This window comes from Kogia breviceps, chromosome 12, assembly GCF_026419965.1.
Source record: "Kogia breviceps isolate mKogBre1 chromosome 12, mKogBre1 haplotype 1, whole genome shotgun sequence".
In the NCBI taxonomy this organism is placed as follows: domain Eukaryota; kingdom Metazoa; phylum Chordata; class Mammalia; order Artiodactyla; family Physeteridae; genus Kogia; species Kogia breviceps.
In genome coordinates, this window is record NC_081321.1 from 99580030 (window position 1) to 99607913 (window position 27884).

The window sequence follows — 27884 nt, forward strand, 5'->3', positions numbered from 1 at the left end:
TTAGCAAGGCAGAGCCACTCTTCAGGAGACGGTAACTGTGTCCTTCCTGGGCCACGTGAGGACGTGTTGAAATTACTTTGACTTTTGCCTCATTGTATTGTTTTTCATTTTACATGTACTGAAATTTCAAGTTTTCAATTTGCCCCAATTACATCAGACTTTCTAGATGAACTGTTTCTCTACATTTCGTTCATTTAAAAAAAGACAGGAAACGAGCAACAGGAAACGTGAATAAAGGAACGACACTGACTCCTCAGTGGCCCATATTCTTTAATAAACTGTGTGTCCATCCGCAGGGTTTCTTCCGGAGGACCATTCGGCTAAAGCTGGCGTATGACACATGTGACCGTAGCTGCAAGATTCAGAAAAAGAATCGGAATAAGTGCCAGTATTGTCGTTTTCACAAGTGCCTTTCAGTTGGGATGTCCCATAATGGTAGGTAAGGTTGTCTATCGCATTTCCCCCACCCATGCCTCACTTTACCCCCCTTATCGGGTCGGAACAGACTGTATTTTGAACGAACGTGCTGCAGCATTTAATACTCAGGTCATTTTGTAACATGGTAGCCTAAGAAAAATAAGCCTCAAATAACAGAGATCCAGTAGAAGCCTTGGAAATACCGTTAGAAACTTCAAATGGTACAACTTTGATATAAGCTTTTGAAACCCATTGGAAACCACTGGGATGTCTTAATGTTCATAGCATATGTATGACGCACGTGCCATTTCAACCATTTTACCACATTATGAATTTAATTATATTCAGTCCTACTCTTATTGTTTTGTTTTTTTGGCCGTGCTGCTCGGCTTTCGGGATCTTAGTTCCCCGACCAGGGATTGAACCTGGGTCCCCTGCGGTGGAAGCACAGAGTTCTAACCGCTGGCCCGCCAGGGACGGCCCCACACTCTTATTTTAGTACTTGCCAATTACTGCAGGAAAGTGAATTGAAAATAATGTGTTCATAAGTGTTGCATGTCTGCCTTCTGGAAAAAGAAAAAGGTATTACGTTAACTCCTTCCAAGGCTCCCCCTCCTCTCCTTAACCGAAAGGATCAATTATGCACCTAACGACATGAAGTGACCTTAAGCCCATCCTACTGATAAAGTGAGTCATGGTGCTACCTTTAATTTTAAGCTTTTTTAAAAGTCCAGGAGATGTGGAGTTGGAGGTTTCTTTTCATCTCTCCAAGGGGGAAAGCTGAGTAGCGCTGAGAAGTGGATTTTAAGTTACCCACGAAAGTTTGCTCATCGTTTAACCCGTGGTGGGAACCTCTCGCCCAGCCGTTAGCCCTCGTTCCACGCTGTGTTGTTCATTTCTCTGTGTTTTCCGTTATTCCGTCTCTCCCCTCCGACCCCCAGCAATTCGTTTCGGACGAATGCCAAGATCTGAAAAAGCAAAATTGAAAGCAGAAATCCTTACATGTGAACATGACCTAGAAAATTCCGAAAGCGCAGATCTCAAATCTCTCGCCAAGAGGATCTACGAGGCCTACCTGAAGAACTTCAACATGAACAAGGTCAAGGCCCGGGTCATCCTCGCGGGAAAGGCCAGCAACAATCCGGTAGGTGGCTTTGCTGCTGTTTATTATAGTCTGAAGCGCTCCGCTACCAACACGTCAGCTAGAGTCGAGGAGGAGGACTGAGGAAATATGTCCTAAATGTTGAGAAAATCATATTTATGCCCAACGCAAACGAGAGACGATGCAATGGAAACATTTCCTTCAGAGACTGTAAAACGTAGCCCAACAGCAACTCCTGTCCCATTTGATCCACCTCAAAGCTCCTAGCAACCAAGTTCTTATAATGACTGTGTAATTAATGCACTCAAAAAGTCTGGTTAGTAGTTTACCAGATTCTAGGGTTGCTTCTTAAGTGATTTTTTTAATCCCAATTTTAATGCCAGAAAATGAACTATTCACTTGCACTCAAAGTGTGCTCTCGCATCCTTTCCCCTAAAACTACCTTCTCCTCTCCGACCTCCCCCTTCCTACCCCCTGCCCACCTTCTTTTTCTCCAATGAGAAGGAAATGACATCTCGGGGCTTAGAAAGGGTCCTTTGTTTACAGAAACTTTACAGAAACTTTATTGTCTTTTTGGACGGTTCTGGACCTTCTCGTTAGCAACTAAGATTGCCCCTTGTGGACGCCTACACTTCGCCTCCCCTGCCTGATGCCACCCTGTCCCCCCACCCCACAGTTAGCTAAGCCTTTGTCTCCGTTACAGACCTAATCTCAGAGCTACCTTCAAAGAGGGGGATGGCCCAAGGTTGGCGAATAAAGACGTTTTGTCTTTCTCCTCCTATGAGAGTGGTGAAACAGGTTTGATTTGCACTAACGAGTAGCTTGAAGCCATCTTTATTGGGAATTACAGGCTGGAATTTTTAGTCACAGGTAAATAAAGCATCTCACACGCTACTTACTTTCATGAACAAACCAAACCTCTTTTTTACGGAGTGTTTCATTCTTCGGTGAATTCTCCAGTTAAATAGGCTGAGGTACTTTAGGGGGCTTCAAGCAAACTCTTGTTAAGTCGGTAAAGCCACACGCATGCTGGGCGGCCCCAGAGGCTCGCAGAAACTCCACCCTAACTAACCCTTTCCAGATCACAAGGGTGAAAGCAAAGTAATCTTTTACCTTTGAATTTCTATCCTGGAAATGATTCATATAGCCCCAAATTAAAGCAACCCCAATTTTTGATCTCTTGGAATCCTTTGAGATCTTGCTGAGTTCTTCTACATCTCCCTTGGGTTTTCAGAATGCAAAGCAAACTTAAAAGTCATCTTTACTCAGAACCAATTTAATATTGGTTTAATATTAACTTAATATTAACTTGATTTCCATGGAGTATCCTTCTCACACACCCCCACTGAGTTCCACGCGCTCTAAGAAGGAACCCATCACCCGCAGCCAGAGTTGAAATCTGGACAGTTGAGGACCGTCACCCAGTTCCTCTGGGAGAGGAGTCTGTCTTCTGGTCTTAAGGAAATAAATGATAGACCAATAGTCCAGCACGGGGCTTCACTGGATAGGAAAAAGGGAATTCGGGGTACTGCTGAGAGTCGATTGCTTGCTTCTGGCCACCTCCAAACCAGAGCACCGCGGGTACCGGTTCGAAAGGGAGTGTCCAGGGCCAGCCACTGCCTTTGACGGCACTATTTGCTCCAAGCTGGGTTCACTTCCCACCCCATTTCCTCATATGTCGAAGCACGGCCCTCCTCCTACCTCCCCGCCCAGCCCAGTGCGCCCCAGAGCTTGGAGCATGCAGCTTGGGGCCACAGTCTCTGCCCCATCTGTGCTGGCTCAGAGACAGAGCTGCCGGGAGGGGCGGCATCCTGGAAGGGCAGCCCCCTCACACCACACCATGGGGTTTGGCCTGCTGTGTCGTATTGAAATATTATACCTGTAACTTGTCAGTAGACAGAAAAACATACTATTTTATACTATATCTAGAAGTGTGTAGTAAAACCTACCCAAGAGCTTATTAGATCATTTCATCCAAAGCAATTCTACCAATAAGTCACAATTAAATTTCTCCGAAAAGATGGTGCTGCCCAACTTTTCATAGAAAATGCTGTTTCAGTGTGTTTTGGAGATGAATTCTGATCAATAACCTCATTAACACACATAGAACAGTGTCAGGTGTGAGCGAGGGAAATATGTATCACTTAGGGGAGACTTCTGGTCCCGGCGTGGAGTGATTTGGGGGGAAAGTGGGCGGCTTCCTGCCTTGTGTTGTTTAAAAGCTTTACAATGTGCTTCACTGATTTGAAATGACCACCCGTAACATCAGATATATTCATATTCAAGCTTGAGCATAAAAGGAATATTCCAAAGTTAAATATAAGCTTCTAGATTTTTAAAATAGTCTAATCAAGAATGTTTCTCAATAAAGTCTGGCAGACTTTCAAGGGTGTTACTCTATAATATCTCTTTGGCTGTAATAAACATGATTTTTTAAATGTTAGCACTTGTTTTGAATTCAGATCATTTCTAATTTTGCCTGTTAATGAGGCCTGCCTTTTAAAATCCAGGCGATAACTTTATAAAAATGAAATGAAATATTTATTACCATTGAAGTCTCCGTTTACGAGAGAATGTTCCACATAAAAATAGTCCAGGGCCAGTGTCCTGGGCGTTGGTCCAGTTTTACAACGCCCCTGCTTAGAGGGCCTTGTGCTGACGTTTAATGCTCTGTCACTGTCTCGAAATTCATAAGCACTTTCGAATAAGGGACCCCACGTCGTCATTTTGCACTGGGCCCTGCAAATTGTGTGGCCCGTCTGTGCTAGTCCGAGAGATGTCCTACCAAATAACAACAACAGTATAATAATAATAATAAGCGTTCTGCAGTCGAACACTGGGAACCACTGTTTATGCTAATCCCATTCTTAAAGATCCACGGTGTACACTCGTGTTAAAGACTCTGGTAGGCTCTAACTTTATTTAACTCAGTGTTTCTCGAGGTTTTTTTTTTTTGACAACAGGATTCTTTTTTTTTTTTTTTTAATGTAACACCTTTATTTCTTTCTTTTTTGTGTGTGTGTGTGTGTGTTTTCTTACTTTTTTTTTTTTTTTTTTTACATCTTTATTTGAGTATAACTGTTTTACAATAGTGGGTTAGTTTCTCCTTTACAACAAAGTGAATCAGTTATACATATACATATGTTCCCATAACTCTTCCCTCTTTTGTCACCCTCCCTCCCACCCTCCCTATCCCACCCCTCTAGGTGGTCACTAAGTACAGAGGTGAACTCCCTGTGCTATGCTGTAGCTTCCCACTAGCTATCTAATTTACATTTGGTAGTGTGTATATGTCCCTGCCACTCTCTCACATCGTCACAGCTTACCCTTCCCCCTCCCCATATCCTCAAGTCCTAACACCTTTATTTCTGCTGAATGTACTTTTGAAAAGCCAGTGATTTGAATAAAGTCAAGGTGGCCTTATAATATTTTCTGAAATTGAGGGAGTACTGCCATCTATCCTTTATAAAAACATTTTTCTGGTCCATCCTATAAACGTTAATACTTTAAATCCGAGCTCCAACTTCCTGTGAAGCAGAACTGCCCCCAGACAGGAACTGCCCCGCAAAAAAGAAAGAAAAAAAAAAAAAATCAGAGAGACCCTCAGAGACTGTCATTTCTCTGCCCCGCACACAGAGCGGGCATAAATTTTGGCCAGCAGCGGTGTCTGTGCCCATTCTTCTAAGCCCCCCCAGATACATCATCGCTTCCGAGCATGCTGGCTTCAAATAACATGGCCAACCACCGCTTCTAACCTCTGCTAGATCTTTATAAAATGGCGGGGACGGTGGGTTTAGATGCAAACGGTAAGGCCGCGTTGAGGGAGCTGCCATGGGGGTTTGGTATTTGTCTCAGAACGTGGAGCAATGGTGGGAAGGTTTCGGTCTCCTGCACCGGAAACGAGGCTCCTTCAGGCTTTCCGGTTTATCCCCCACAGCGCTTGTTTGTTTACTTCCACGCAGATGCCAACTTTCTGACTTGTATTTATTTACATGCCAAATTTATTCATTCAACAGGCAGTGTTGGATAATGATGATTATCTCCGAAGTTCATAAAATGGCAAAATTAAGAATTATTGTAATTACTGGCTATTGCAGTAGTATTGGGGAATTCAGAGGATATTATAAAATATTTAAATTGCTTTTTTTTTTTTTTTTTTTTGGGTACGCGGGCCTCTCACTGTTGTGGCCTCTCCCGTTGCGGAGCACAGGCTCCGGACGCGCAGGCTCGGCGGCCACGGCTCACGGGTCCCGCCGCTCCGCAGCACGTGGGATCCTCGCGGACCGGGGCACAAACCCGCGTCCCCTGCATCGGCAGGCGGACTCTCAACCACTGCGCCACCAGGGAAGCCCTAAAGTGCTTTGCTAATATTCTTTCTTGTTAGCTTTATTGCCAAAATCAGTACTTCACTTTTTTTTTGGCCATGCTGCACGGCATACGGGATCTTAGTTCCCCAACCAGGGATCTAAACTGTGCCCCCTACAGTGGAAGCACGGAGTCCCAACCCCTGGACCGCCAGGGAATTCCCAGAACTTCACTTCCTTAGCAATGAAATCCCCACCCACTTTTAGGCGACGATGATTATTATCTTACTGATGAATATTGTCCTCTATTAAATGTCTTCTTGTCCCCAGCTAATTTTGAGGGTGTTTAAGGATGAGGACTGTGTTTGGTACATAATTCGATTCTCGACAGGCGGCTGGAATACTGCAGCTACTCATCAGTTTCTTGCTCATTAAGAAGACAGCTTGTCGCCAATTACCCGACTGATTCCAGCGCTTTTCTTTTCAGCCTTTCGTCATACACGACATGGAGACATTATGTACGGCCGAGAAGACTCTCGTGGCCAAGCTGGTGGCCAACGGCGTCCAGAACAAGGAGGCAGAGGTCCGCATCTTCCACTGCTGCCAGTGCACGTCTGTGGAGACGGTCACGGAGCTCACGGAGTTCGCCAAGGCCATCCCGGGCTTTGCGGGCTTGGACTTGAACGACCAAGTCACTTTGCTGAAATACGGGGTCTACGAGGCCATATTTGCAATGCTGTCTTCCGTCATGAATAAAGACGGCATGCTGGTAGCATACGGAAATGGTTTTATAACTCGTGAATTCCTAAAAAGCCTAAGAAAACCATTTTGTGATATCATGGAGCCCAAGTTCGACTTTGCAATGAAGTTTAATGCACTGGAGCTGGACGACAGTGATATTTCCCTCTTTGTGGCTGCTATAATTTGCTGTGGAGGTAAGTTGCTGATTTCACCTGCTGCTGCTGTGGCACTCGGCCTCCTACCTGGAGGGTCTGGCGGTGGTAAATCCGGCGTGAGTGGGTGAGCCAACACTGCAGGGGAGGAGGGTGTCCGGGCCCCACATTGCCACGAACCAGAATTCAGTGAGAATGGTATCCGTATCATAGCATACTATGGCATGTGTTATTGTTTCCTGTTTCAGAGCTTTTATTTTTTAATTTTTTAAATTTTTATTTTATATTGGAGTAGAGTTGGTCTATAACGTTGTGTTAGCTTCAGGTGTAGAGCAAAGTGATTCAGCTCTACATCTACATGCATCTGTTCTTTTTCAGATTCTTTTCCCATTTAGGTTTTTACAGAATACTGAGTAGAGTTCCCTGTGCTCTACAGTAGGTCCATGTTGATTATCTGTTTTATATATAGCAGTGTGTATATGTTAATCCCAAACTTCATGTTATTATTTATAAACACATTTGTAAAGTATAAATGTTCTGTCTGTAATTACATGAATATACATTTATTTAGAATATAATGGAAGATTAGGTATCAATAATTATAATGTAATTATACCTATTATATCTAATATCTATTATCTATCAGATATAATTGTAATAATATTATAATGTATGGTGTATAATATCATCATATACAGTCGGCCCTGCATATCTGTAGGTTCTGCATTTGCAGATTCAACCAACTGCGGATTGAAAACATTCAGAAAAAAACATTTCCAGAAAATTCCAAAAACGAAACTTGAATTTACCACACACCAGCAACCATTTACATAGCATTTACATTGTGTTAGGTATTACAAGTAATCTAGAGATCATTTAAAGTGTATGGGAGAATGTGCGTAGGTTATATGCCATTTTATATATGGGACTTGAGCATCCGTGGGTTTTGGCAGCTCGAGGGGTCCTGCAACCAATCCCCCACAGATACCAAGGGACGACAGTGTTATCATTATGTTATTATCATATTATATCCATATTACAGACAGTACTGTATAAAGTCATACAGATGTTAGTACAGTTGCTGTCTCTATTGGTATATTTATGCTATTTCAAAATGAAAAATATCAGTAGCTAACTGTCAGTGACTGCAAAGTGTGCTTCGCCAGAGGCAATGGATCCCAGTGAAGGAGAATCTAGGCCTCTGTACGGGGGGGCTGGCCCTGCAGTCCCCAGGTTTTTGGCTCGGTCGGTGTCACGTTCCTTTAAATAGCCCTGTCCTGGGTCTAAGAAGGTCAGCCCTCTACTGTAAACTCGGCTGACCCTGCCCAGCCTTAGGGAAGACCGGAGGGGCCACTGCCTCCTCAAGCTGCCTGAAGCTGTACTGTCCCCCGCGAGTCCCTCGCTCGCAGAATCGAGGCCGGCCACAGTTGCCCGGCCTCTGGATGTGGAGCTGGGTGAGGGTGGCCCAGCTCCACGAGGTCCGTCCCGACCACCCAGCTGGGCACAGACGGAGGAAGTCCTGTGTCCTGGCAAAAAGCACAGAATGTAAATCTATCACCGCCCTTTGCGTGCTCAAGATGTCGTGTCGTGGGGGGAGCACAGCACAGCTATTTATAAGTAGTATGACGGTTTTAGAAAGGAAATTTTAATCATAGATCAGAAAAATGTCTGGTGAGATATACATGAAATCTGTATGATGGGGTTAAAATTATGAGGGGGGTTCACTTACTATTTTTTTAAATCTCTCTCTTTAAAAACTTAGTAATTATTTTATAACCAAAAAAAAAACAAAAAAGCAATGAAAAATCCACACCATGAGCAACACTTCTGAAAATCCTAGTAATACGTGGGACTCTAAAGAGAGCACTGCCTATTGAATATGGATGGTGGGGGCTGATTTTCTGGACCAAGGGCAGGAAGTCTGGTGTCTGTGTGTGAGGCACCCCGGGAGGTCACCTGGAGTCCACAGCACCCTTCCGGCACCAAAGCCTCAGGCCTCCCCTCTCTGGGTCACCTCAGCATCCGCCTGTTATCCTCCTCCGATTCACTTCTGGCTCCGCCTTCTTTTCAACTGATTTATATTGGAAGGTACCTGTCACGTGCTTTATACCGCAAAACCGAAGTCAAACATAACCACACTCCTTACATAGTGTTGAAACCGAGCACCTAAGAAGACACAGGAAGAAGAATTTCCTTTTCCATATTATGCAAAAGCAGTTTGTATGTATAGTTACTCCTCTACGTACAGGTTTTGCCCTGACAGGTGGTAATCAGATAAATCCTAAATGAAGCGGCCACCCGGTAAGGTAGCTAGTCATCTTAAGGTCGTAGAAATATTTAGGAATGATTATTTGTCCTGTCTGCCCCTATCAGGCCCAGCGACTTGGGAACGATCTAGTTCTATCTTCTAGGTAAGTTGACAGCATCTAAAGGCAGCTGAGCTTTTGGTAAACAAAAGGCCGTGTCCCGTCAGAATGTTTGGTTTCTCGGGAATTCCCTGGCAGTCTAGCGATTAGGGACTCCGCGCTGGGGACGCAGGTTTGATCCACGAAGATCCCACGTGCTGAGTGGCGTCGCCAAAAAAAAAAAAAAAAGTTTCTCAAACTGAAAAACAGTTATTAGGTATTAACATGCTGGTAACTTGCACTCAAACATCTCTCCTTTCTTTTGAGGATAGATCGGCCCGGCCTTCTAAATGTGGGACACATTGAAAAAATGCAGGAGGGTATCGTGCACGTGCTCAAACTTCACTTACAGAGCAACCATCCCGACGACATCTTTCTCTTCCCCAAACTCCTGCAAAAGATGGCAGATCTGCGGCAGCTGGTCACGGAGCATGCGCAACTGGTGCAGGTGATCAAGAAGACAGAGTCCGACGCCGCCCTGCACCCGCTGCTGCAGGAAATTTACAGGGATATGTACTGATTTCTCGGAAATGCGCACAAAAAAGAAACTTTTCAAGCGTTTTTAAAGGCGACAGCACTACAAGTGAGAGATGGGAGCAACGCAACTTTGCACAAATGTCACCATTTGAACCTGGGACAAAGGAAAGTAGGAGCTCTAGGTAACCGGACTCCTGTTCCATGTTTCTTTCTTTTTTTAACCACTGCTTCAAGAAATGCTGGTGATAAACAGCTGTTAGCCAGGACTTGGAAAATTAAGCAGAATGGTGTTCAGTGGTCTGATTTAATGCACCCGATGTGAATCAATGCAGATTTCTTTGTCACATTAGGAATTTACTGGTGACTTAACCTCAGAATACGTGGCCTGACTTCCCTTTGCACCACCTTTTGACTGCTGTGCTCCTTTATAATTTTGAAAACTAATCAGCACTTTTTAATTTTTATAATCCTGTAAACCTAGATGTCTCCAAAGGTTAGGTATTTTAAAAGTTTCCTGAATTTGAAGAAAGACAACATGCCGGTTTTGAATCGTAGGATTTAGAATGTCAAAGAATGATTCGATAAGCTATCAAAATGCAGCGATTGTTTTGTTTCAGTTCGCTGCTTTCGTGGTGTAACTAACATGTGAAAAAGCCTGTTCCCAGGTTTGTGTAGAAGATCCCGGAAAGCCACGGCTCACGGGCCCTCTGGACTCTATCCTCCGCCTGTTTAAAGCTAGCGTCTGTGGTCAACAGGAACAAGACAGACTCTGAAGCATGTCAGCTTCCCATTCCTCTCACCTCCATTTCCTGTCAAATCTGAACCAACTGACTCAGGCTGTTTGGGGGCCATGGTCACGTCTCCAGGGGCAAAGTGACAAGTTATTTGTAAATCTTGCTCTGGGCCCCCTCTGTCAAGGCAGCTCCTTGGTCTTTTTCTGTGTTGCTTTTTTAAACATGTGGCTTAATTTTTATAACTCTTGCTGGTGGTAGCTGCTCCCTGGAGTGGAGAAGATGAGGCGCAGGTGACTTTATAGTGTGGCCTGGGGGCAGCGGTCTCATCTGGAGAATGAACGGGGCAGGCCGGGGCGGCGGTGTGTGGAGTGGATATGAAATGGCGGTTTTACTCATCTCAGGATGCACAACAGGCTGGTGGCTTTTACAAAGATTTTGAGAGTCGTTTCCTTTTCCAGCTACATATGTAAGGTAGTTTCGCCATTATCTGCAATATCTGTTTCAGCCTTAAAGATCAACTTTTCAACCTTGGTCCAGTTATGAAGGCGGTATGGATTATGGTTTTCGTCTAGAGCACACGGACCTGGAAATACTATTTTTCTGTCCACCACGGTAGATCCACGGTCCCATCAGAGAACTTTCAGCAGTGCCTCCCCTGAGCCAGACTGGGCTGATCCTGCCATTCGGCTCCTCGATGCCTCTTGGGCGGCAGCACTTACGACCCGGTTGTGCCCTTGGTGCCCCTCCCCCTCTATCTTTAGGAAATACGGTTCTATAAGGTCATTATTATTTGCCGTTAAAGAATGGCTAGGATTGAATTTGATAAAGTTCCCAAGATCAGCATTGTTGTAAATAAAACTGTGAGACTTCAACTAGAAAAAAGCCAAACTTACAATTAGGACGTCCTTTCACACATTACACGTTCAGTGGTGTGTTTTATCTTTATTTTTTTTAAAGATCCAGTCAAAGGGTCTGCTGGAAGCGAATCAAAGCATTTCCGCTTCCGAATGACACCGGTCGGGGTGTCGCCCTAAGTCAGAAGGAGTTAAGCTTTGAGTCACAGGGTGCATCCGTGTCCCCGTCCTTTCCTAAAATGCGAGCTCCCTGGGTTGATGAGCCTGGAGGCCTGTGGCTTGTCCAAGGTCTCGGGGCAGGATCCTGGTGCCAGGTGTATGTGGCCTCTTGCTCTGGGGTCTTGGGACAGACGTATTCAAATGGACACAGCGTCGGAAAGTGAGCCTTGAGGCTCAGGCTTTTGGAAGGGTTGTCTGTTCTGTTTAGCTTCTCGTACAGCCTGTGTGAAAGAGCTCCTAGCTCACGCGTGCCACAGGAACAAGCTGCCGGCGGGCCCAGCTTCTGCATCAGCGGCGTCACTGAGCGTCTGGTCCTCTTGGGGCCCAGCTAGACCGCCAGCGATGCCCCTGGCGAAGCCACAGAGGACCTCAGCTTGGAAGCCACTTGACCTCGTGCACTTGTTAACAGGAAGAAATTCATGTGAAATAACAGAGTCACTAACCGCCACGCAGAATATTTGCGGTCACCTAATCAAAGACTCTTCTCCAAGCACCGAGAGTCAGACAGAGACGAATTATGCACCAGTTCAGTGTACGGTAGTTTTTCGAATAGTAGCTATTTAAAGAGCACACTTCTTGCCTGCTAGGTTTCAGTGGACGTCAGCATGAGGTCCAATGGAAGCAGGTTCCAGAAGCTTCAAACCACAAGCGTGGAGCTGGCAGCCCGGGATGCTGGATGCAGGAAACGGCAGGACCCCCTTTCCCCACCTCGACCCGCTCTTCAAGCCGCTGTTTAAACCTGGTTCTTCCTTTCCTCGACTTGTCATCACAGAAAGTGCCAGACTCCTCAGAGACCACAGATTACCAGGCAGCCTTTGTCTGGGAAGGGGGGAGCCAGGGGGCTCCTCCAGGACACCCTGCTGCCGTCCTGCCAATGCCCCTCCTCTCTGCCTCCTGGGCATTTCCAGTTGGGGGTCCCACGCCCTGCCTTCTGCCCCTGCCACCCTGTGAGAAGCCTGGGGGCCGCCCATGCAGGCCGCCGCCGCCCTGACGTCCAGTATTGTCAGAAACGGGGCGCCCCAGCCGTCCGAGGAGCCTTTTGACTACTGCCAGAGCGCCAGAGCCCTTCCCGCTGCCTGCCTGGCCTCCGGTTTCCCTGTGACCTTTCTACAGCTCGCCGGTGAGAGGCGTTTCAGGCATCTTCCCAAAGAGGATATATGCACAGGGGTAAACAGTGAATGTGAACTGAGGGGAAGGGATTCCAGAATTCCAGAACGTCTGTCCGTGAGAGCTGTCCCCGTTAAAGGGAGTCCTTCCTTCTACTTCAAGGGCACAGAAGGCACCTTTCCACGGTACCGATGCATTTCCTACCCTGGGCCACATGAAACTCTAAGGAAACAGACGACCTTGAGGACCGTGGACGTTCCAGCAAAGGGCAGCAGCCTAAGATCTGAGCAGAAGCTCAAGGCCCACGTAAGATCCTTTGTTTGACATATGGTGATAAGTACTATTAATTGAGCAACTACTGTTTTCCCAAACCTACAGCATGACAGCTACCTCAACAGAGCCATCAAGAGATACTGTTAAAATGAAGGTCCACGTAACGCTGGGCCTTCTGGTGCCGCTCTAGTCAGACCATCGACTGTTAGGGCTCAGAGGCGGGGTGCTCACCTTTGCTGTGTGCACGCTGAGAAGTGGAAGGTTATGTGGCTTTTTAAAGGAGTTTTATTGTTTAAAGGGAGCCTTGGGAATTCCCTGCTGCTCCAGTGGTCAGGACTGCACCCTTTCACTGCCGAGGGCCCGGGTGACCTGCTCACCCAGGGCCACCTCCTCTTGAGCTACGCCTGCTGGCCGTGCACAAGCCTGTTGATGGGGCAATCCTGGCAGACGCGGGTGGAGATGCCTCCGTGCGAGCCTTAGTCACACCGTGGCTTCACGAGGCCGCGCCGCGCCCCAGCCCCGCCTGTGCCCCTCTGTGCCTGCCTCCTTTTCAAGCCACTGTGACGCCGGGCACGTCTGACACCCGGTGGCCGGCCTGATGCACGATGGAGGGTATTTTGTTTTTTGTTTTTGTCTTGACCCAATGACCACACCCGTCTCTGGAATGTCTTTAAAAGTCCTGTTTATGAGTCCATTGTTTCAACCGGGGAGTCCGGGCGCTCCCAGCTAAGACCAACTTGATCCCCGGCCTGGTCTTTTCTGGGGGCTTTCAGGGACCGGGGAAAACCAGCCACCTTCAAGTGCCTCTTCCACCCGTGTGGCCTTTCAAAGCGCAGATCGCACGAGGAAGACCGTGCCGGGTAGGTGCTCGCAGGCGATGCACGTTGCCGCCCGGCAGTGCAGGGTTAGCCCGGGGGGGGGGCGGCTTCCCGCACTTCCCGCCCCCGCATTTAAGACGGGCAAGGGTGCGGCGAGGCGCTCCCTGTGGGTCAGCCCCGTGCCCGGGCTGCACGTGTTCCCGCAGGGGTCACGTGTTCTTAGGTTCACAACAGTGGTGTCGATTCAGGAGAAGATGCAAGGAAATTGTACCGTCCACAGACGTCGCAAACGAAGACCGATGCCACCAGCGGGGGGCTCCGTGATTATTAAAAAGTGTCCAGGGAGGATTTTCGCCACACTCACTGTTCCCACGGCGTTGCTGGTGCGGGCACTGGACGGTTGCAAAGACAAGACTGCATTTATTCTTCTCGTTTTGTAAGCGGCCCAGCTTCTCTTAAGTCTTGGTCCAAGCTGATCTGCGGGGCTCGCCCGGGATTATGGATTCTTACCAACCAAGTCTTTGCGTGGAGCTGTCAGCTAAGGGGACTCTTGCCTTCCTGACAGCCGTGACTTGCAGGCCGCACAGCAGGAAGGCTCCGCGGGCAGCTTGGCTGCGGCGGAGAGGCGGCGAGGAGCGTGACAAGGAACGCTGACAGCGTCCCCACCCCCGCTAACTGGGCGCTTTCCTCCTGCTCAGTGCAAGGACTTTTCCGGTGGCGTGTTCTCCTCTAGGGACCTTCTGCCCAGAAAGATCTAGGGTTACGCTCCAAAGGTTGAGGTCTAAAAGTTTTTGCTGAGATTTGTATCTATTTTTAGGTGCCATTTTAATACAATTCAGGAAAACGGTCGTTGACCCTCAGCCCGGGAAACGCACGGGAGTGAGAACAAAGGCAGTAGATTTGTTCTAACTCAGAATACAGGAGGCCCGTGTTCTCCTTCCGTGGAAACTACAGGACAAACTAAAATGTGACAGTGGAAGTTTTGCAAGGAAAAGAATAAGACAACGCGTCTTCACGCTTTCATTTAAAGAATTACGTAATGCTTTGCATGAGGCTGTGTTTGTGGAACGCGGCAGGTCCTTAAACTCAGCAGAGTGGGCTGCTGTGGGTATGGCTGCTTATTAGGGCAGAGAGTGAGAAGCCGCCGCCCGGGGCTCATTTCCAGACGCCCTTTCCCGGCTTGAGGCACCCGGACTCCTCAGATCTAGAGGGGGGGCTCTGGACAGACCATCTGCTTCTCAGAATTTCAGTTTGAGACGAGAGGAGTGTAACCGTTTACTTCCACCCCCCTGAGAAAGGGGAGCCATGTCCCGTGGTCCAGGGGGAACACATGCAGTCACATCCTTCTGGAATCCTCTGCCACACAGAACAAGACCACGCTGCATCCACGTCAAGGTCACATCTCGACTGTAGCAACCGGTAAACATCAAGGACTTCAGGCCCCGCGGCTGTTAAATGCATTCTATGAAAAAAATCGAATATCAATTTTTTACAACACAAATAGCAAATTAAGACCTGGGTCAGGTATTTTTCATTTAAAATGTGTTTGCTAGTTTGGGTGGAATGTGAAAAGCTTCCATGTTTTTCCCCAGAGAAGGTAATAAATACACCAGCCTCCTCCTCTCTTGCCCCCCCCCCCCCCCCCCCCGCTGTCACCCTCAGCATCTAAAATTCATTAAGTGATGAACATTACAGCGGCCTGCCAGCCGGAGCGCAGACAAGCTCCCCACGATGAGCCCTGGCTCCCCTGACAAGGGCTGGGGGCCGCTGAGTCTCCAGGCCCTGAACACAAGTGAGTGGCTCATCTTTTCAAGGTCAAATCATTCACTTTGGGCAAATGTCTTTTCTTTTTAAAGGCACAGGCGGTCTGGTCCTTTTTTCAGGCCTAAAAAAATGTACCTCACACGAGATGGATACCACTCAGTGCGGTTTTCAGTAAAATTACAGTATTCGGGTTCGAGTATCACTATTTTTTCTACACTGTATGGTAAAAAAGAACTATGTTAATAGCTATATCTTAAATACTGTGATTTGAGGTTTTTTTTAAAAAAATCCTAATGTAAATATTTTACTCACAATCATGCATCTAATAGCAAACGTTGGGATTCTTCTGCAATCAGTGTTAATTGACGTATACTCTCACTAGCCTGGCTCTCGGACTTGTTGGAAACACACAGGAAGCCGAAATATCACAACTGAAATACAACTGCACGCACGCGCGCACACACTCACGTCAGAGCTTTCCTTGTCTCCTGAGCCATGGGGAATTCATTTCCCCGTAAACCTGTTCCCTTCCTCATGCGTCGCGTGCAAGAAGCACGAATGAGTCTTTTATCATTTCTCCCAGCAAGGCTGCCTCCGACCCAGGTCAGAAGTCACCGATTTCACACAGCAGGATCCCGCTGGAGACCATGAACTATTCCTGTGTAGTAAGCAGCCGTCTGTTCTTCAGGGAATTACTACCTGTGGGTTGTTACCAAAGACCTCTGCAATTTGAAAGATGCTGGTGGCAGTGATTGATTGGCAACGGCTAGGTCTCTGCAGCCTCCAGAGCCCAACCCGGAGTGTAAAGCAGAAGCCACAGAGCCCGTGAGTCTCCCATACGATATTTTCCATACCTTGGCAGATTTCTTCCTGATGTGTATCTGTACCGCCCCCGGGACCCACGGGGCCGTCACACCCAAACCCAGGGGGCAGCCTTCGCCAGACACATGGCGGGTGGTGCAGGTTCCCAAAGCCAGGACTGAGCTTGATTCCTTGGTGTGTGTTGATCGTTACTGTTCTTGGGTGCCTTATACTCTCGAAGTATTTAGGGGCTGACAGACCCTTTGTGTTTTATACTAAACAGGAGCAATTCCAAAGCAGATCTTTTCTGAGCAGGCTCTGCCGCCCTCTCTCCGGCTCGGACCCTCTGGGTGTGGCCGCTGGGGAACCCAGGGCCGCAGGAAGCCGGGGCGCACAGAGGAGAGCAAATGGAATCGTCCTCGGCACTTTACTGGCCGTGGTTCCAGGCAATTAGAAAATGGCTATAAAATAACTTTAATTTTTTTTTTTTTAATTTTGGGTCTTACTCATTTTCCCTTTAGGAGATTGAACCGATCGTATATATTGATTTCTATCCTGAATTTACGGGAACTTATATGTTTGGAATGTCCTACTGTAAGACTGATGAATGTAAAGAGTTGATTTCAGGGTACAGTTTTGCCTTAATGGTTTAAAAAAATAAACTATTTTTAAAAATTACCTGGCGAGTTTCCTGTGATGCTATGAGATGAACTGTTTGTTTGGTCTGAAAAAAACCAATCCCCAGCTGTAGGCTCCGCCCTTAGCCCGGAACGGTGCCCCAGCCCCGGAGCTGACGTGCTCTCGACCTGGAGAGTCCAGAGACAGAGCGGACCTGGGACAACGTGGCCCCGGAAGACAAAGCCCAGCACAAACATCGGTCAGTAGAAGCTCTTTATTCATACTCTCATCAAACATGTTTCTAACACCCTCCAGGCAGCGTGCACCGGTCCCGCGGCAACTACAGAATCGGACGGAGCAGTCCCCGCCCCCTGAGAACAGGCAGGCACACGGCGAGCCCACAGTCAGTGTCTCGCCAACGGCTACGGCGGGGGCCGTGAGGGCGGGGGTGCTGCGGTCTTCGGGGCGCCGGGGTCTGGGGCCTGCCTTTTGGGCACCCTCTCTGCGTGGCTCCTGGCCCTGTTGCTGCTGCCGGCGGACCCCAGTTCCCCCTGGCTGCAGACACGGCCCCCGATGGCCCTGAAACAAGGCCGGTCACGGCGGCTCCCAGCTCGGCCCCACCTCGGAGCCAGGCCACAGAGGCCTGCTGGCCAGGAGCCCCGTGCTGCGCGCTGCTGCGGACCTGGTACCCGGCTGGACTCATGTTCGAGAACCAGGCTGGCTGGCAGGCCTCTTGGATGGGACTCTCCTCTTCTCCAAGTCTTGCTGAATCTCCTGAGGGAAAGCATCAATGTTCTCCCAGACACAGGGGAGGCAAAATCTCTTGGAGTAGAATAAACTGCATTCCTGAAAGAAGAGGGGGACGGAGGAGCCTGAGTACCACGGGAAACGCACTGCAGCATCTCCCAGAGCCTCCAAGAATCTCTCTCTCTTCCTCAGCCCCCAATGAGACCCTCTAACCGACCCCAGCCTGCCTGTCGCCTACCCCTCTGCTGGCTGCAGGGACCCACCCACCATGCAGCAGGCCAGCTGCGTGACCGTGACGGCTCCCAGGACCAGCAAGGCCAGGCAAGGCTGCCGCTCACACCGGCCCTGGGAAAGGCTCACGAGTCCCCTCTCTCACAGTCACGCACGTGAGGCCCCAGCTACAGGGACGGGGGGAAGCCGGCCCCAGCCGCATGCAGCTTACCCACCGGGCCCACGCACACCAGCCGGCCGCATACGCTGCATCTCGAGCCGAGGATCAGGAATCTGTCCTTGTCGGGGGTGAAGGGGTCCCTCATGACGTAGCTCTCCTCCAGGAGGCTGCAGGACAGGAAGTGGGGCCAGTGGGCAGAACAGCCCAAACCTCTGCTGACCAAAGGTAGCCGGCTGCACGGAGCTCCCCGGGGCCTGCTCACCGCGCGTGCTCATCGCGGGGAGGGGTGGCCCCCAGTGCCACCAAGTAGTGGCAGAGAGGCAAGCAGGGGCGCCAGGCTGGGATGAAATGGGACCTGCTCCGGGCTCCGTGTCAACCGCAGGGAAAGACCCACTCCTCCTCGGCCCAGAGAAGGGCTGTTGCACCTCGGCCCCCGGACCCCAGCCGGACTCAGCAGGGCGGCGGGCGGGCACAAGGCCCCCACGCGAGCTCTGCAAGCCCTCCCCTCACCTCCGGGATGACACCCGCTCCCAAACTGCCTGCTTCCACACAGGGAGAAGAGGGCGCTTATGCTGGCTACGGTTCTGGCCTCACAGCGCACATCAGAAAGGAGACCAACAGGATCCGAGGCAACGCCCCAGGTTCCTCAGGGCCCGAGGAAAGAAGCCGGGCCCCTGCCGCTTGCGGCACGCGACGTACTGGTCAGATCCCCACAAAGTGGCCTCGGATGGAGGACAAGTTGAAGGTCAAGAATCAAGCCCCGGGGCCCACTGGCTCTACTCCGGGCCGTCCACGGGCAGTGCCCAGGAAGCCGGTCCTCAGGGCTCGCTCCCAGCAGTACAAGAGCCGCAAGGCAGGCAGCTTCCCGCTGAGAAGGTGTCTGCGTAGGAACCAGCGGGACCAGGGACGAGGCCCAGCCCCTGACGCGGTGGCCTCTGCGGCTCCCTGCGCTCCCAGCTGCTGAGCTGTTTCAGCCTGAGCCACGGTGCTTCCACCCCGCAGCTGGAGCAGGTGCTGGACTCTGGGCTGAACGGGAGGTGGCGCCTGGGAGGTTCCAGGAGAGCCGGATGGCCCTCGAACCTTGCCCTGTGCCTTCTTGGGTCACACCTGAAGTGCCCAGAGCCGGGCCGGGCGGCCCCAGACACAACACCCAAGCCCCGTGTCAGACTTAGGCCGGCCAGCTCTGGGTGGGCTCCCTGGGGTGCCGGGACCCTGGTACTCACACGACAGACTGGGTGCCGGGGGGCTGCTGCCCCACGTAGCTATATGGAGCCGCTAAGGCACAGAGCTGGCACTCAAACACACCCAAGGGGCAGCGCTCCGCCTCACACGCCATCTGCAAGGTCAAAAGACAGCACGTCGCCTACAGAACCAAGAGCTACACCCACATCTCAAAGCTCCCCACTGCCTGCTTCTTACCCACAGGTGAGAAAGGCACCATACAGACAAGGCACCTCAAGTTCAGAGTGACGAGACCTGCTCAAGGTCACAAGTTCTTTTCAAGCGCACTTGAGCTATTCACCGAGACAGACTATATTCTGGGCCATAAAACGAGCCTCAAACTTTAAAAGCCTGAAATCATAGAGTACATTCTCCAACCCCATAATAATTAAATTAAAATCAGTAACAAAGAGATACATGGAAAGTCTCCAAATATTTGGAAATTAAATGATATACTTCCAAATAAACCATAATTCAAAGAAGAAATCACAAGAGAAATCACAAGAGAAATTAGAAAATATTTTGAACAAAATGAAAACTAAAATACAAAATATCAAAATACATAGAATGCAGCTGAAGCAGTGTTTACAGGGACATTCACTGTTTTAAATGCTTAAATTGGAAAAGAGGGATTAAAATAAATCATCTAACTTTCTACCTTAAGAAGCTAGAAAAAGCTAAAAAAAAAGAAGCAAATTAAACTCAACATAAACAGAAAGAAGAAAATAATAAATAACACAAATCAAAGAAACAGAAAATGGACAAACAATAGGAAAAAAAAATCAATAAAACCAAAGCTGGTTATTTCAAAATGTCAATAAAGTTGACAAGCTCTAATTAGACTGATCAAGAAAAACAGCAAGAAGAGACAAATTACCACAATGACGAATGAAACAGGGGACATCACTAAGACTACAGACATTAAAAGGATAATAAAGGAATGCAGTGACCTTTTTTACCAAATAAATCTGACAGTTTAGATGAAATGGACATATTTCTTGAAAAAACACCATTTATCAGAAGTGACTCAAAATAGAAAACCTGAATAGCCCTTTATCTATTAAGAAAACTGAATTTATAACTTAAAATTTTCCTTTAAAGTGAAATAGAACAAAAACAAACAAAAAGAACAACAAAAAAAGAAACAGAACACCAGCAAAACTTCATGCCCAGATGTCTTTACCAGCAAATTGTCAAGCATTTAAGGAAGAAGTAATACCAACCTACAGAACCTGTTTCAGAATAGAGAGAAAGGAACACTTCCCAAGTGATTTTGAGGCCAATATTACATGGACACCAAAACTGCCAGTATTACCCTGATACCATTCATCACACAAGGCTACTACAGGAAAACTACAGAGTAAAATCCTTCACAAGCAAATATCTTTAGCAAAATATTAGTAAACTGAATTCAATAATACATAAGAAGCCTAGGGTGTCACGACAGAGTGCATTCAACCCAGGAGGCAATGTTGGCTCAACATTTGAAAACCAGTGAATGCCAACTCATGAGAGTAACAGAATAAAGGAAGAAAAACCACACCATCATTTCAACAGATGCATAAAAAAGCATGACAAAATTCAAGGCTCTGGGTGGTGCTTCAGAGCCAAGGGGCTCCCCACCTAACTACAGAATAAACTCCCTTCCTTGGCATTTAAGGCCTCTAACTTGGGACTTATCTCCCAATGACTATGCCGTCCAGCCCCCACCCCTCCATACAGCAGGCTGCAGTTCAAGTGGCTCCATCACTGTCCTTCAGATGTTCCCTGCACTTTCTCACCCCCCCCCCCCCCCCCGCCCCGGGCCTTCGCTCCTGCTGTTCCTGCCACCTGGAGGGTTTCCCCCAACGTCTCTACCTATGGAATTGCCCTCTGGCTGCCCTGAAGATTTTCTGTTCACCTTTGGCTTTCGACAGTTTGACTATACAACTACTTTTTTTTTTCCCTTTTAAACCTATTTATCCTGTTTGTGCTGCTTTAAGCATTTTGATCTGTGGTTTAGTATCTTTCATTACTTTTGGAAAATCCTTAACCATTACCGCTTCAACTATTTCTTCTGCCCCATTCTTTCTTGTCTCCCGCTGCGATTCCAACCGCAAATACGTTAAACTTTGATGCTGTCCCGCGGTTCTTGGACCCTTTGCTCTGGGTTTTTTTTTTTCTACTCTTTCCTCTCTGTTTGGGTCTGTTTCAGCTTGGGTCATTTCTACTGCCCTGTCATCAAGTTCATTGATTTTCCCTTAGTTATGTCGAATCAGCCGACGTGCCCTCGGAAGGCTCCGCGGCGCCACGCAGTCCGGGCGGGACCGGGGATGAGCCGGGGCGCAGGCTCCGCGGCCCGCCCCCAGCGCCGCGGGAGACCGCTCGGGCCTCCAGCGCTCAGAACCCCGCAGGGCTCCGCGGAGGCGCCCAGGCCGGGCCGGATGCACAAGACGTGCCGGGAGGGACCCGGGCGCGGCCACACACGTCCCCGCCAAGCCGCCAAGCCGCACCACTCACCGCCGCCGCCGCCGCCGCCGCCGCCGCCGCCGCCGCCGCCGCCGCCGCCGCCGCCTCGCGGCCGAGCCCACGGCGCGTGCGCGGCGAGGCGCGGGGCGGGGCCTCGGGGCTGACTTCCGCCTCGCCCTCCGCTTCGCTGAGGCTTCCCGTACCCGATTTCTCGGGATTGGCAGCGGCTCGGCCGACCCTGGCTAGCTGTTGCCGACGTGGCCTGACGTCCTGGCTGCTCCAAGGCTCTCAGCTTCTTTCTGGGTTTCCCACCGGGCTCCACAGAGTCGGTGCCGGCGGTGCGCGGCCCACAGATAATCCGGCCCCATCCGCATTTCCATCCCCACTTGGTTTCTCTCACTGCGCGCTTCGGACCGAAATGCCCTGGTCTGAGTTCTCCTGCTACCCGTCCCCCAACTAGGACGGAAGCCTCCGGGGCCTGGGGCCAGGGCCGCAGGCAGTGGTTACTGTGTGCCCTAAGGCAACAGACAGAATGGGTTCAAAATGAGCCCTGTGGCTTCCTGCGACCTTGAAAAGCTGTGTGCAGCCGGGACTTGTCACTGTACTCCTCCAAAGCCTTAAAGTGGCCTAAGTGGCCTGCAATGCTCGTCGTCATCTGGGACCACCATCCTTCAACTTCCAGGTCTTCACCTTGGGGCACCAGCCACGTCAGCTACCAAAAGTTGCACTGGACCCCAAGCTCCCCGTCCCGAAGCTCAGACAAGGGCTTCGCTAGACCTGCAGTGGCTGTCCCACCCCACTCCTGGCCCCTCTACTCGTGTATATTCGAGGTACCATTCTACGGGGTTAGGGGGTGGTTCTGAAGCCAGCAGCCCCGAGATCTGGGACTTTTTCCTTTGGGGAATCGAGAAATAAGGATTATATAAGGTGTCTTAGTAATGCTGGCAACAAGAACTCTTTCTGGACTTGAGCAAGAGTGGCTCCTGCCCTGAGCCTCAAGAATTAGCGAGCCCTTATATTTTGCTACTAGAGCATGTGACCTCAACTGTGCTTACAGCAATGGCACTCTTTGGATCAATTCAAAGATTACATACTGTTGGTTTTTATTTTTGGATCTGCCCAAAGATGGGCCACTTGATAAAGCGTTTAAAATTTGACCGAAATCCACTCTGAGATACATGACTGGTTATCCCATGAATTCTGTCAAAGCCATTAGGCAGTTTAGACAAGTTACGAGCTGCACTGGAAGAGTTAAAATGAAATAATATTCAAAGAACAAATCATGGGGCTTCCCTGGTGGCGCAGTGGTTGAGAGTCCGCCTGCCGATGCGGGGGACGCGGTTCGTGGCCCGGTCCGGGAAGATCCCACGTGCCGCGGAGCGGCTGGGCCCGTGAGCCGTGGCCGCTGAGCCTGCGCGTCCGGAGCCTGTGCTCCGCAACGGGAGAGGCTGCAGCGGTGAGGGGCCCGCGTACCGGAAAAAAAAAAAAAAAAAAAAAACACAAATCATGGTCTTTGTCAGAAAATAAAGTTAATTTTGATTTGAGATGTACACAGTTATTAATATAAGAAAAAGCTTACCAAAAAATCCAAAAGGATTAAAAATATCTAATAAAGCTTTAGAAAAAAATGGTTTCCCAAAAGAAGCTGCATGTGAAATAAGCACTAAATCAAGAGAATGAAAAGACAAGCCACAGAATGAGAGAAGGTATTTGCCAAAGGTATATATGATAAAGGACCGTTATCCAAAATATACAAAGAACTATTAAAACTCAACAGTAATAATACAAACAACCCAATTAAAGAATGGGCCAAAGACCTTAACAGACACCTCACCAAAGAAGATACACAGATGACAAGTAAGCATATGAAAAGATGTTCCACATCCTATGTCATCAGGGAAATGCAAGTTAAAGCAGCAATGAGATACCACTGCACACCTATTAGAATGGCCAAAATACAGAACACTGACACCAGCAAATGCTGGTGAGGATGTAGAGCAGCAGGAACTCTCATTCATGGCTGGTGGGAACGCAGAATGGTGCAGCCACTTTGAAAGACAGTTTGGAAGTTTCTTACCAAAACAAACGTACTCTTACCATGTGATCCAGCAATCATGCTCCTTGATATTTACCCAAAGGAGTCAAAAGATTATGTCCATAGAAAAACCTGCACACACGGTGAGTACACCTATATTCATACTCATACTTGCCAAAACTTGGAAGCAACCAACGTGTCCTTCAGTAGGTCAATGGATAAATAAACTGTGGTCCATCCAGACAATGGAATATTACTCAGCACTAAGAAGAAATGAGCTATCAAGCCATGAAAAGACATGGAGGGAACGTAAGTGCATATGACTTAAGCGAAAGAATCCAATGTGGAAAGGTTACACATGTATGATTCCAACTCTATGACAGTCTGGAAAAGGCAGAATATTGGAGATACTAAAACGATCAGGGGTTGGGGGGAGGGAGGGATGAAAAGGTTGAGGACACAGGATTTTTAGGGCAGTGAAAATACTCTATATGATGCTATAATGGTGTATGTATGTGCACAAATCATCCCCAAACTAATTTCCATAGAGACTGTTTTCATTTCTTTTTTTTTTTTTGCGGTACGCGGGCCTCTCACTGCCGTGGCCTCTCCCGTTGCGGAGCACAGGCTCCGGACACGCAGGCTTAGCGGCCACGGCTCACGGGCCCAGCCGCTCCGCGGCACGTGGGATCCTCCCAGACCGGGGCGCGAACCCGCATCCCCTGCATCGGCAGGCGGACTCTCAACCACGGCGCCGCCAGGGAAGCCCTAGAGACTGTTTTCTGACCATTGTGGATCGTTACAGTCTCTATCCGCCAGAGATTTGAACAAAGTGAGCCACCCACTGCAGTTCTCCGTTTGCTCTATACAATCCCAGTGCTGAAAAATGTGAAAGGTGGAAAACTTAAAAAATACTGGATGGATCTAGATGTGTTATAAGAAATGATGATAACGGTGAATTCCTGATGCCATTTATATGATGAAACAAAAGGAGAATATGATGATGTGTAATATAATGGTAATATAATATAATGATCTTTTTATATGCACCCTCCTTACAGTGTTTATCCTTACAGTGTTTAAACATGATATCAATATTCATGGTTCAATTCTAAATCTAAAACTTTCAGAAATTTACTGACAATTCCAGTTGCTACTCCCTCGGCAGAGTGAAGTTTCTCCCAGCTGAAATCATTAAAAACTATCTGCAAACTATTAAGACTCAGGAAAGGTAGTCTAACTTGGCACTATTGTCAATACAACACAGTTATGTGAAAGTCTTTGTTATTATCAACGCGATGATTTTTCTGAAATGAATTCAAGAAAGATAAACTTTATGGAATACACACACAGTAATTTATGGATTATGTATGTGTTTTTACTCATCCAAAGATCAGTGGCCCACTAACAGAACACCCAGAGGCACACAATAGTAATTCAGTTATCTTTGATATTTGGCCCAGTTTCATCTATATACAAACCGTAGCTTTACAAATAATGTTTAATTTTGCCCTTATGAAAGTGTGGGTGTCAAGATAGGTGGCTATAACATATTTTATGTAATGGTTTGTAAACTTGTTTTATAACCTTTAAATATTTAGACACGCAGATATTGTCATCCTGCTTGGACCCCACGGCGTTAGGGGTGGCCTTGCCAGGGGATCGAACTACCTAGACGTTGCGGCAGGACTGAAAGGCCTTGTATAAATGTTGTCTTAAGTGATTAAGCTTTTCCAAAATCATGACACTAAACAAGTATTATACATTGCATATTCAAGTGAAGCCTGAGAAAGGAAATTTGAAAATTGAAAAATAAGGAATTGAATGCAGATTCGAATCTAAAGCAGAGCATTGCTAATAGCAATAAAAGGAGGAGGTAACTCTGGAGGATTAATTCCTTACATACCTCATTTCACTGTTAAGTCCAATCGTATTCATCGCTTTCTCCATTTCTGCCAGTAAAATTAACATCCAAAGGCTGGCACTTTGCTTTTAGTGCTAATGAAATTCCAGAAGCAGGCCTTAGTTTTTTTAAGTAAACTCTTAAAAGCGTAACACACATACAGAAAAGCGGATACTTCCTAAGTGTGTGACAAGATGACTTCTCACAAAGTAAGCACAGCAGTGTAACCAGCACCCAGATGAAGTCTTCCACCGCCAGAGACGCTGGAGGTTTCTTCTGGCTCAAGGGAAAGGCTGGCCCTCTGTGGGGTGGTGGAGGGAGGGCGCATGGAGAGCCCTGAATTTATTGCCAATGGACAAAATGCCTTTAACGGTGTATAGCTCTGAGGTAGATATTTAAGGGTATAACATACATACAGAAGCAGGCCTTACAAATGCAAGTCTTCATAATTGATAAAAGGGTTTGAGGTAGATGAAGGACACGGAGCTTCAGAAGGAGCCGTCTCTCGGCATCTAAAACTTGTTCTCCTGCTCTGAGTTAACAAGGGGCTACGTGCGGAACAAATCCAACAACGTTTATCTTGTTTTCCTGTGCAATACCGACTTGGGAGGGTATTCATAACTGTTTCCAACTTGTTCTGGAACATGCCTACCCTATCCCTGGAAACGTGACGGGAACAAAGGCATCTTAAAAGACTCCTTTAGAAACTGTTGCCATGTCCTGTGAAAATGACCTTCTAAAGAAACCTGAATTTCGATTTGTCTCGTCACTTTGTTTTCCTGATGCTAACCTAAAACAATAAAACAGCCAGTTTTGTTTTCACCAGAGGTTATTTTTACCAGCAACATGGGTTTATTCGGGAGCAGCAAAGAAGTGCAATTCAGGACACGTGAAGTCTGGTAAAGCAAAGGAGAGGGAACTTTTTTTTATAGAGAAGGGGAAGTTGGGCGGGGCTTTTAGAAACAAACCGTCCATTGGAGGAAACTGGGAGTAGGAAATCTAGTGTGACTTGTGACAGTCTCTCATTCGCTGGGCTGTTGCCAAGCGAAGAGAAAACCTTCCTTCCTCCTGCCGCCTAGTAAAGTAGCATCGCTTCCTGCCGCAGAGGCATGGTACCTCTCTTCCTGTTGGGATCTGTGTTGGCCTGAGTGGTAAGTGCATGAGAGCCCCCCCTTCTGGCTCCCCGACTCCATTTTAGTGAGGTGTCCCTTTATTAATTTTCACGCTGACAATGTTATAATTGGCGTCTCTAATATTTCTAAACTATATAAATACTTGTCATTGCTCTATCCTTAGAAGGCCCCTGGCACTCCCCTCTCTCCCAGTATGCGTGGAAACAGCCCTGTGACTCTGCTAGACTTCTCACTGTAGCCCACGGGTGACAGTCTTGTCTCCTTTGAGAGGTCTGCAGCTGCTGTCCCTGGGCCTCACTCAGTCCACCCCACCCCCCACCCCCGCCTTGCTCCTGGACGGTCCACTTGGGCCCTGCCTTTATGACCCTGTCACTCACAGCTCTGAATCATGAGATGCTGTGCGGGCCTGGGGGCTCTCTTCCAGGGAAGGGAGGCCAATTAGTGTAACCCTGGGCCTCCCACAGCACCAGAGGGGTAGAGACTTCAGCTGATCCTAAATTGGGGAAGAATGTCTGGGTGTACCCAGCCACAGAGCACCCGAGTCGGCCTTGTCTGCCTGGGTCTTCGAAGCCTCTAGGGCTAGGCCTGCCCCATGTCGCCTGCACATCACCTGGGGCTTACACTCCCCCGTTCTGCGTTCCGTGGGTGACTGCACCTGACCAGACCCCGGGAAAAAGTAAACATTTGGCCCCCACGGTTACACCTTCCCAACCTGTTCAGAAGTCGGGTGGTAACGAGAGGTGCTAACCATGAACGTGCACTTCACTTGGAACCAGTGGCCAGAGCCCAGCCACACCTGAGACGTCCCACCAGGGCAGTTAGAAAACCCAGCACTGACCTTCTGACCCTAACCGTGTGGGTGGTCTTGGGTGAGTCACAAAACCTCTTCATTATCTCACCTGGCAGAGGAGGCCACCCCCCACCCCAGGTTCGCAGGCCTCCCCCGGGGAGGAAACGATGGGACGCGTGTGCACGTGTGGGTGTGCATGCCCCTGCCTGTCAAGGCGCAGGGGGCCATGACCGTTCCCGTGCAGCGCAGGTGCCATGACCGTTCCCGTGCAGCGCCGGACTACGGGGGCGCCGAGTGAGTAACAAACACCTGGGGCAGAGCTGCCCACCTGCCTGTTGTCCCCCTTTGCTGGCCCTCGACTTTGAGGGCAGGAGCCATCGGTGTACACACCCCCTCCCCACAGGAATCACTGCAGGTCTCACAGAAGAAA

General features: G+C 48.6%; 2 protein-coding genes across 8 annotated transcripts in view; one reads left to right on the forward strand and one right to left on the reverse strand.

Annotated features, from left to right (window-relative positions):
* PPARA (peroxisome proliferator activated receptor alpha) overlaps positions 1 to 16846 on the forward strand; it is a 73516-nt gene extending 56670 nt beyond the window's left edge. For all 4 annotated transcript variants that reach the window (XM_059081682.2, XM_067010428.1, XM_067010429.1 and 1 more), the window contains 4 exons: positions 297 to 435; positions 1359 to 1561; positions 6311 to 6758; positions 9394 to 16846. In XM_059081682.2, the coding sequence (XP_058937665.1) occupies positions 297 to 435; positions 1359 to 1561; positions 6311 to 6758; positions 9394 to 9641 (1038 nt within the window). In that variant the 3' untranslated portion in view covers positions 9642 to 16846. The remainder of the gene's footprint in view (positions 1 to 296; positions 436 to 1358; positions 1562 to 6310; positions 6759 to 9393) is intronic.
* A 199-nt stretch (positions 16847 to 17045) lies between these two features.
* CDPF1 (cysteine rich DPF motif domain containing 1) lies at positions 17046 to 21721 on the reverse strand. 4 transcript variants are annotated; one of them, XM_067010433.1, is made up of 4 exons: positions 21666 to 21721; positions 19148 to 19260; positions 17980 to 18091; positions 17046 to 17632 (listed from the first exon to the last, which is right to left on the reverse strand). In XM_067010433.1, the coding sequence occupies exons 2-4, from the start codon at positions 19258 to 19260 to the stop codon at positions 17486 to 17488; spliced, it is 372 nt and encodes a 123-aa protein (XP_066866534.1). In that variant the 5' UTR covers positions 21666 to 21721; the 3' UTR covers positions 17046 to 17485. The 4 variants fall into 4 exon arrangements, with proteins under 4 accessions (XP_066866534.1, XP_058937677.1, XP_066866533.1 ...); XM_059081694.2 differs by having other exon boundaries at positions 21645 to 21668; XM_067010432.1 differs by lacking the exon at positions 21666 to 21721 and adding an exon at positions 21185 to 21544 and having other exon boundaries at positions 17976 to 18091.
* Between the last annotated feature and the right edge of the window lie 6163 nt (positions 21722 to 27884).

Excerpts from the sequence above, each read along its gene's own strand:
- CDPF1 (XM_059081693.2), bottom strand. The coding sequence starts at position 21,349 with ATGACCCAAGCTGAAACAGACCCAAACAGAGAGGAAAGAGTAGAAAAA. Across the intron at positions 19,261-21,184 it reads CAGAAGAAATAGTTGAAGCG|ATGGCGTGTGAGGCGGAGCG; the intron begins GTAATGGTTAAG and ends TTGACCTTGCAG. Across the intron at positions 18,092-19,147 it reads CCCGGCACCCAGTCTGTCGT|CCTCCTGGAGGAGAGCTACG; the intron begins GTGAGTACCAGG and ends CCTGTCCTGCAG.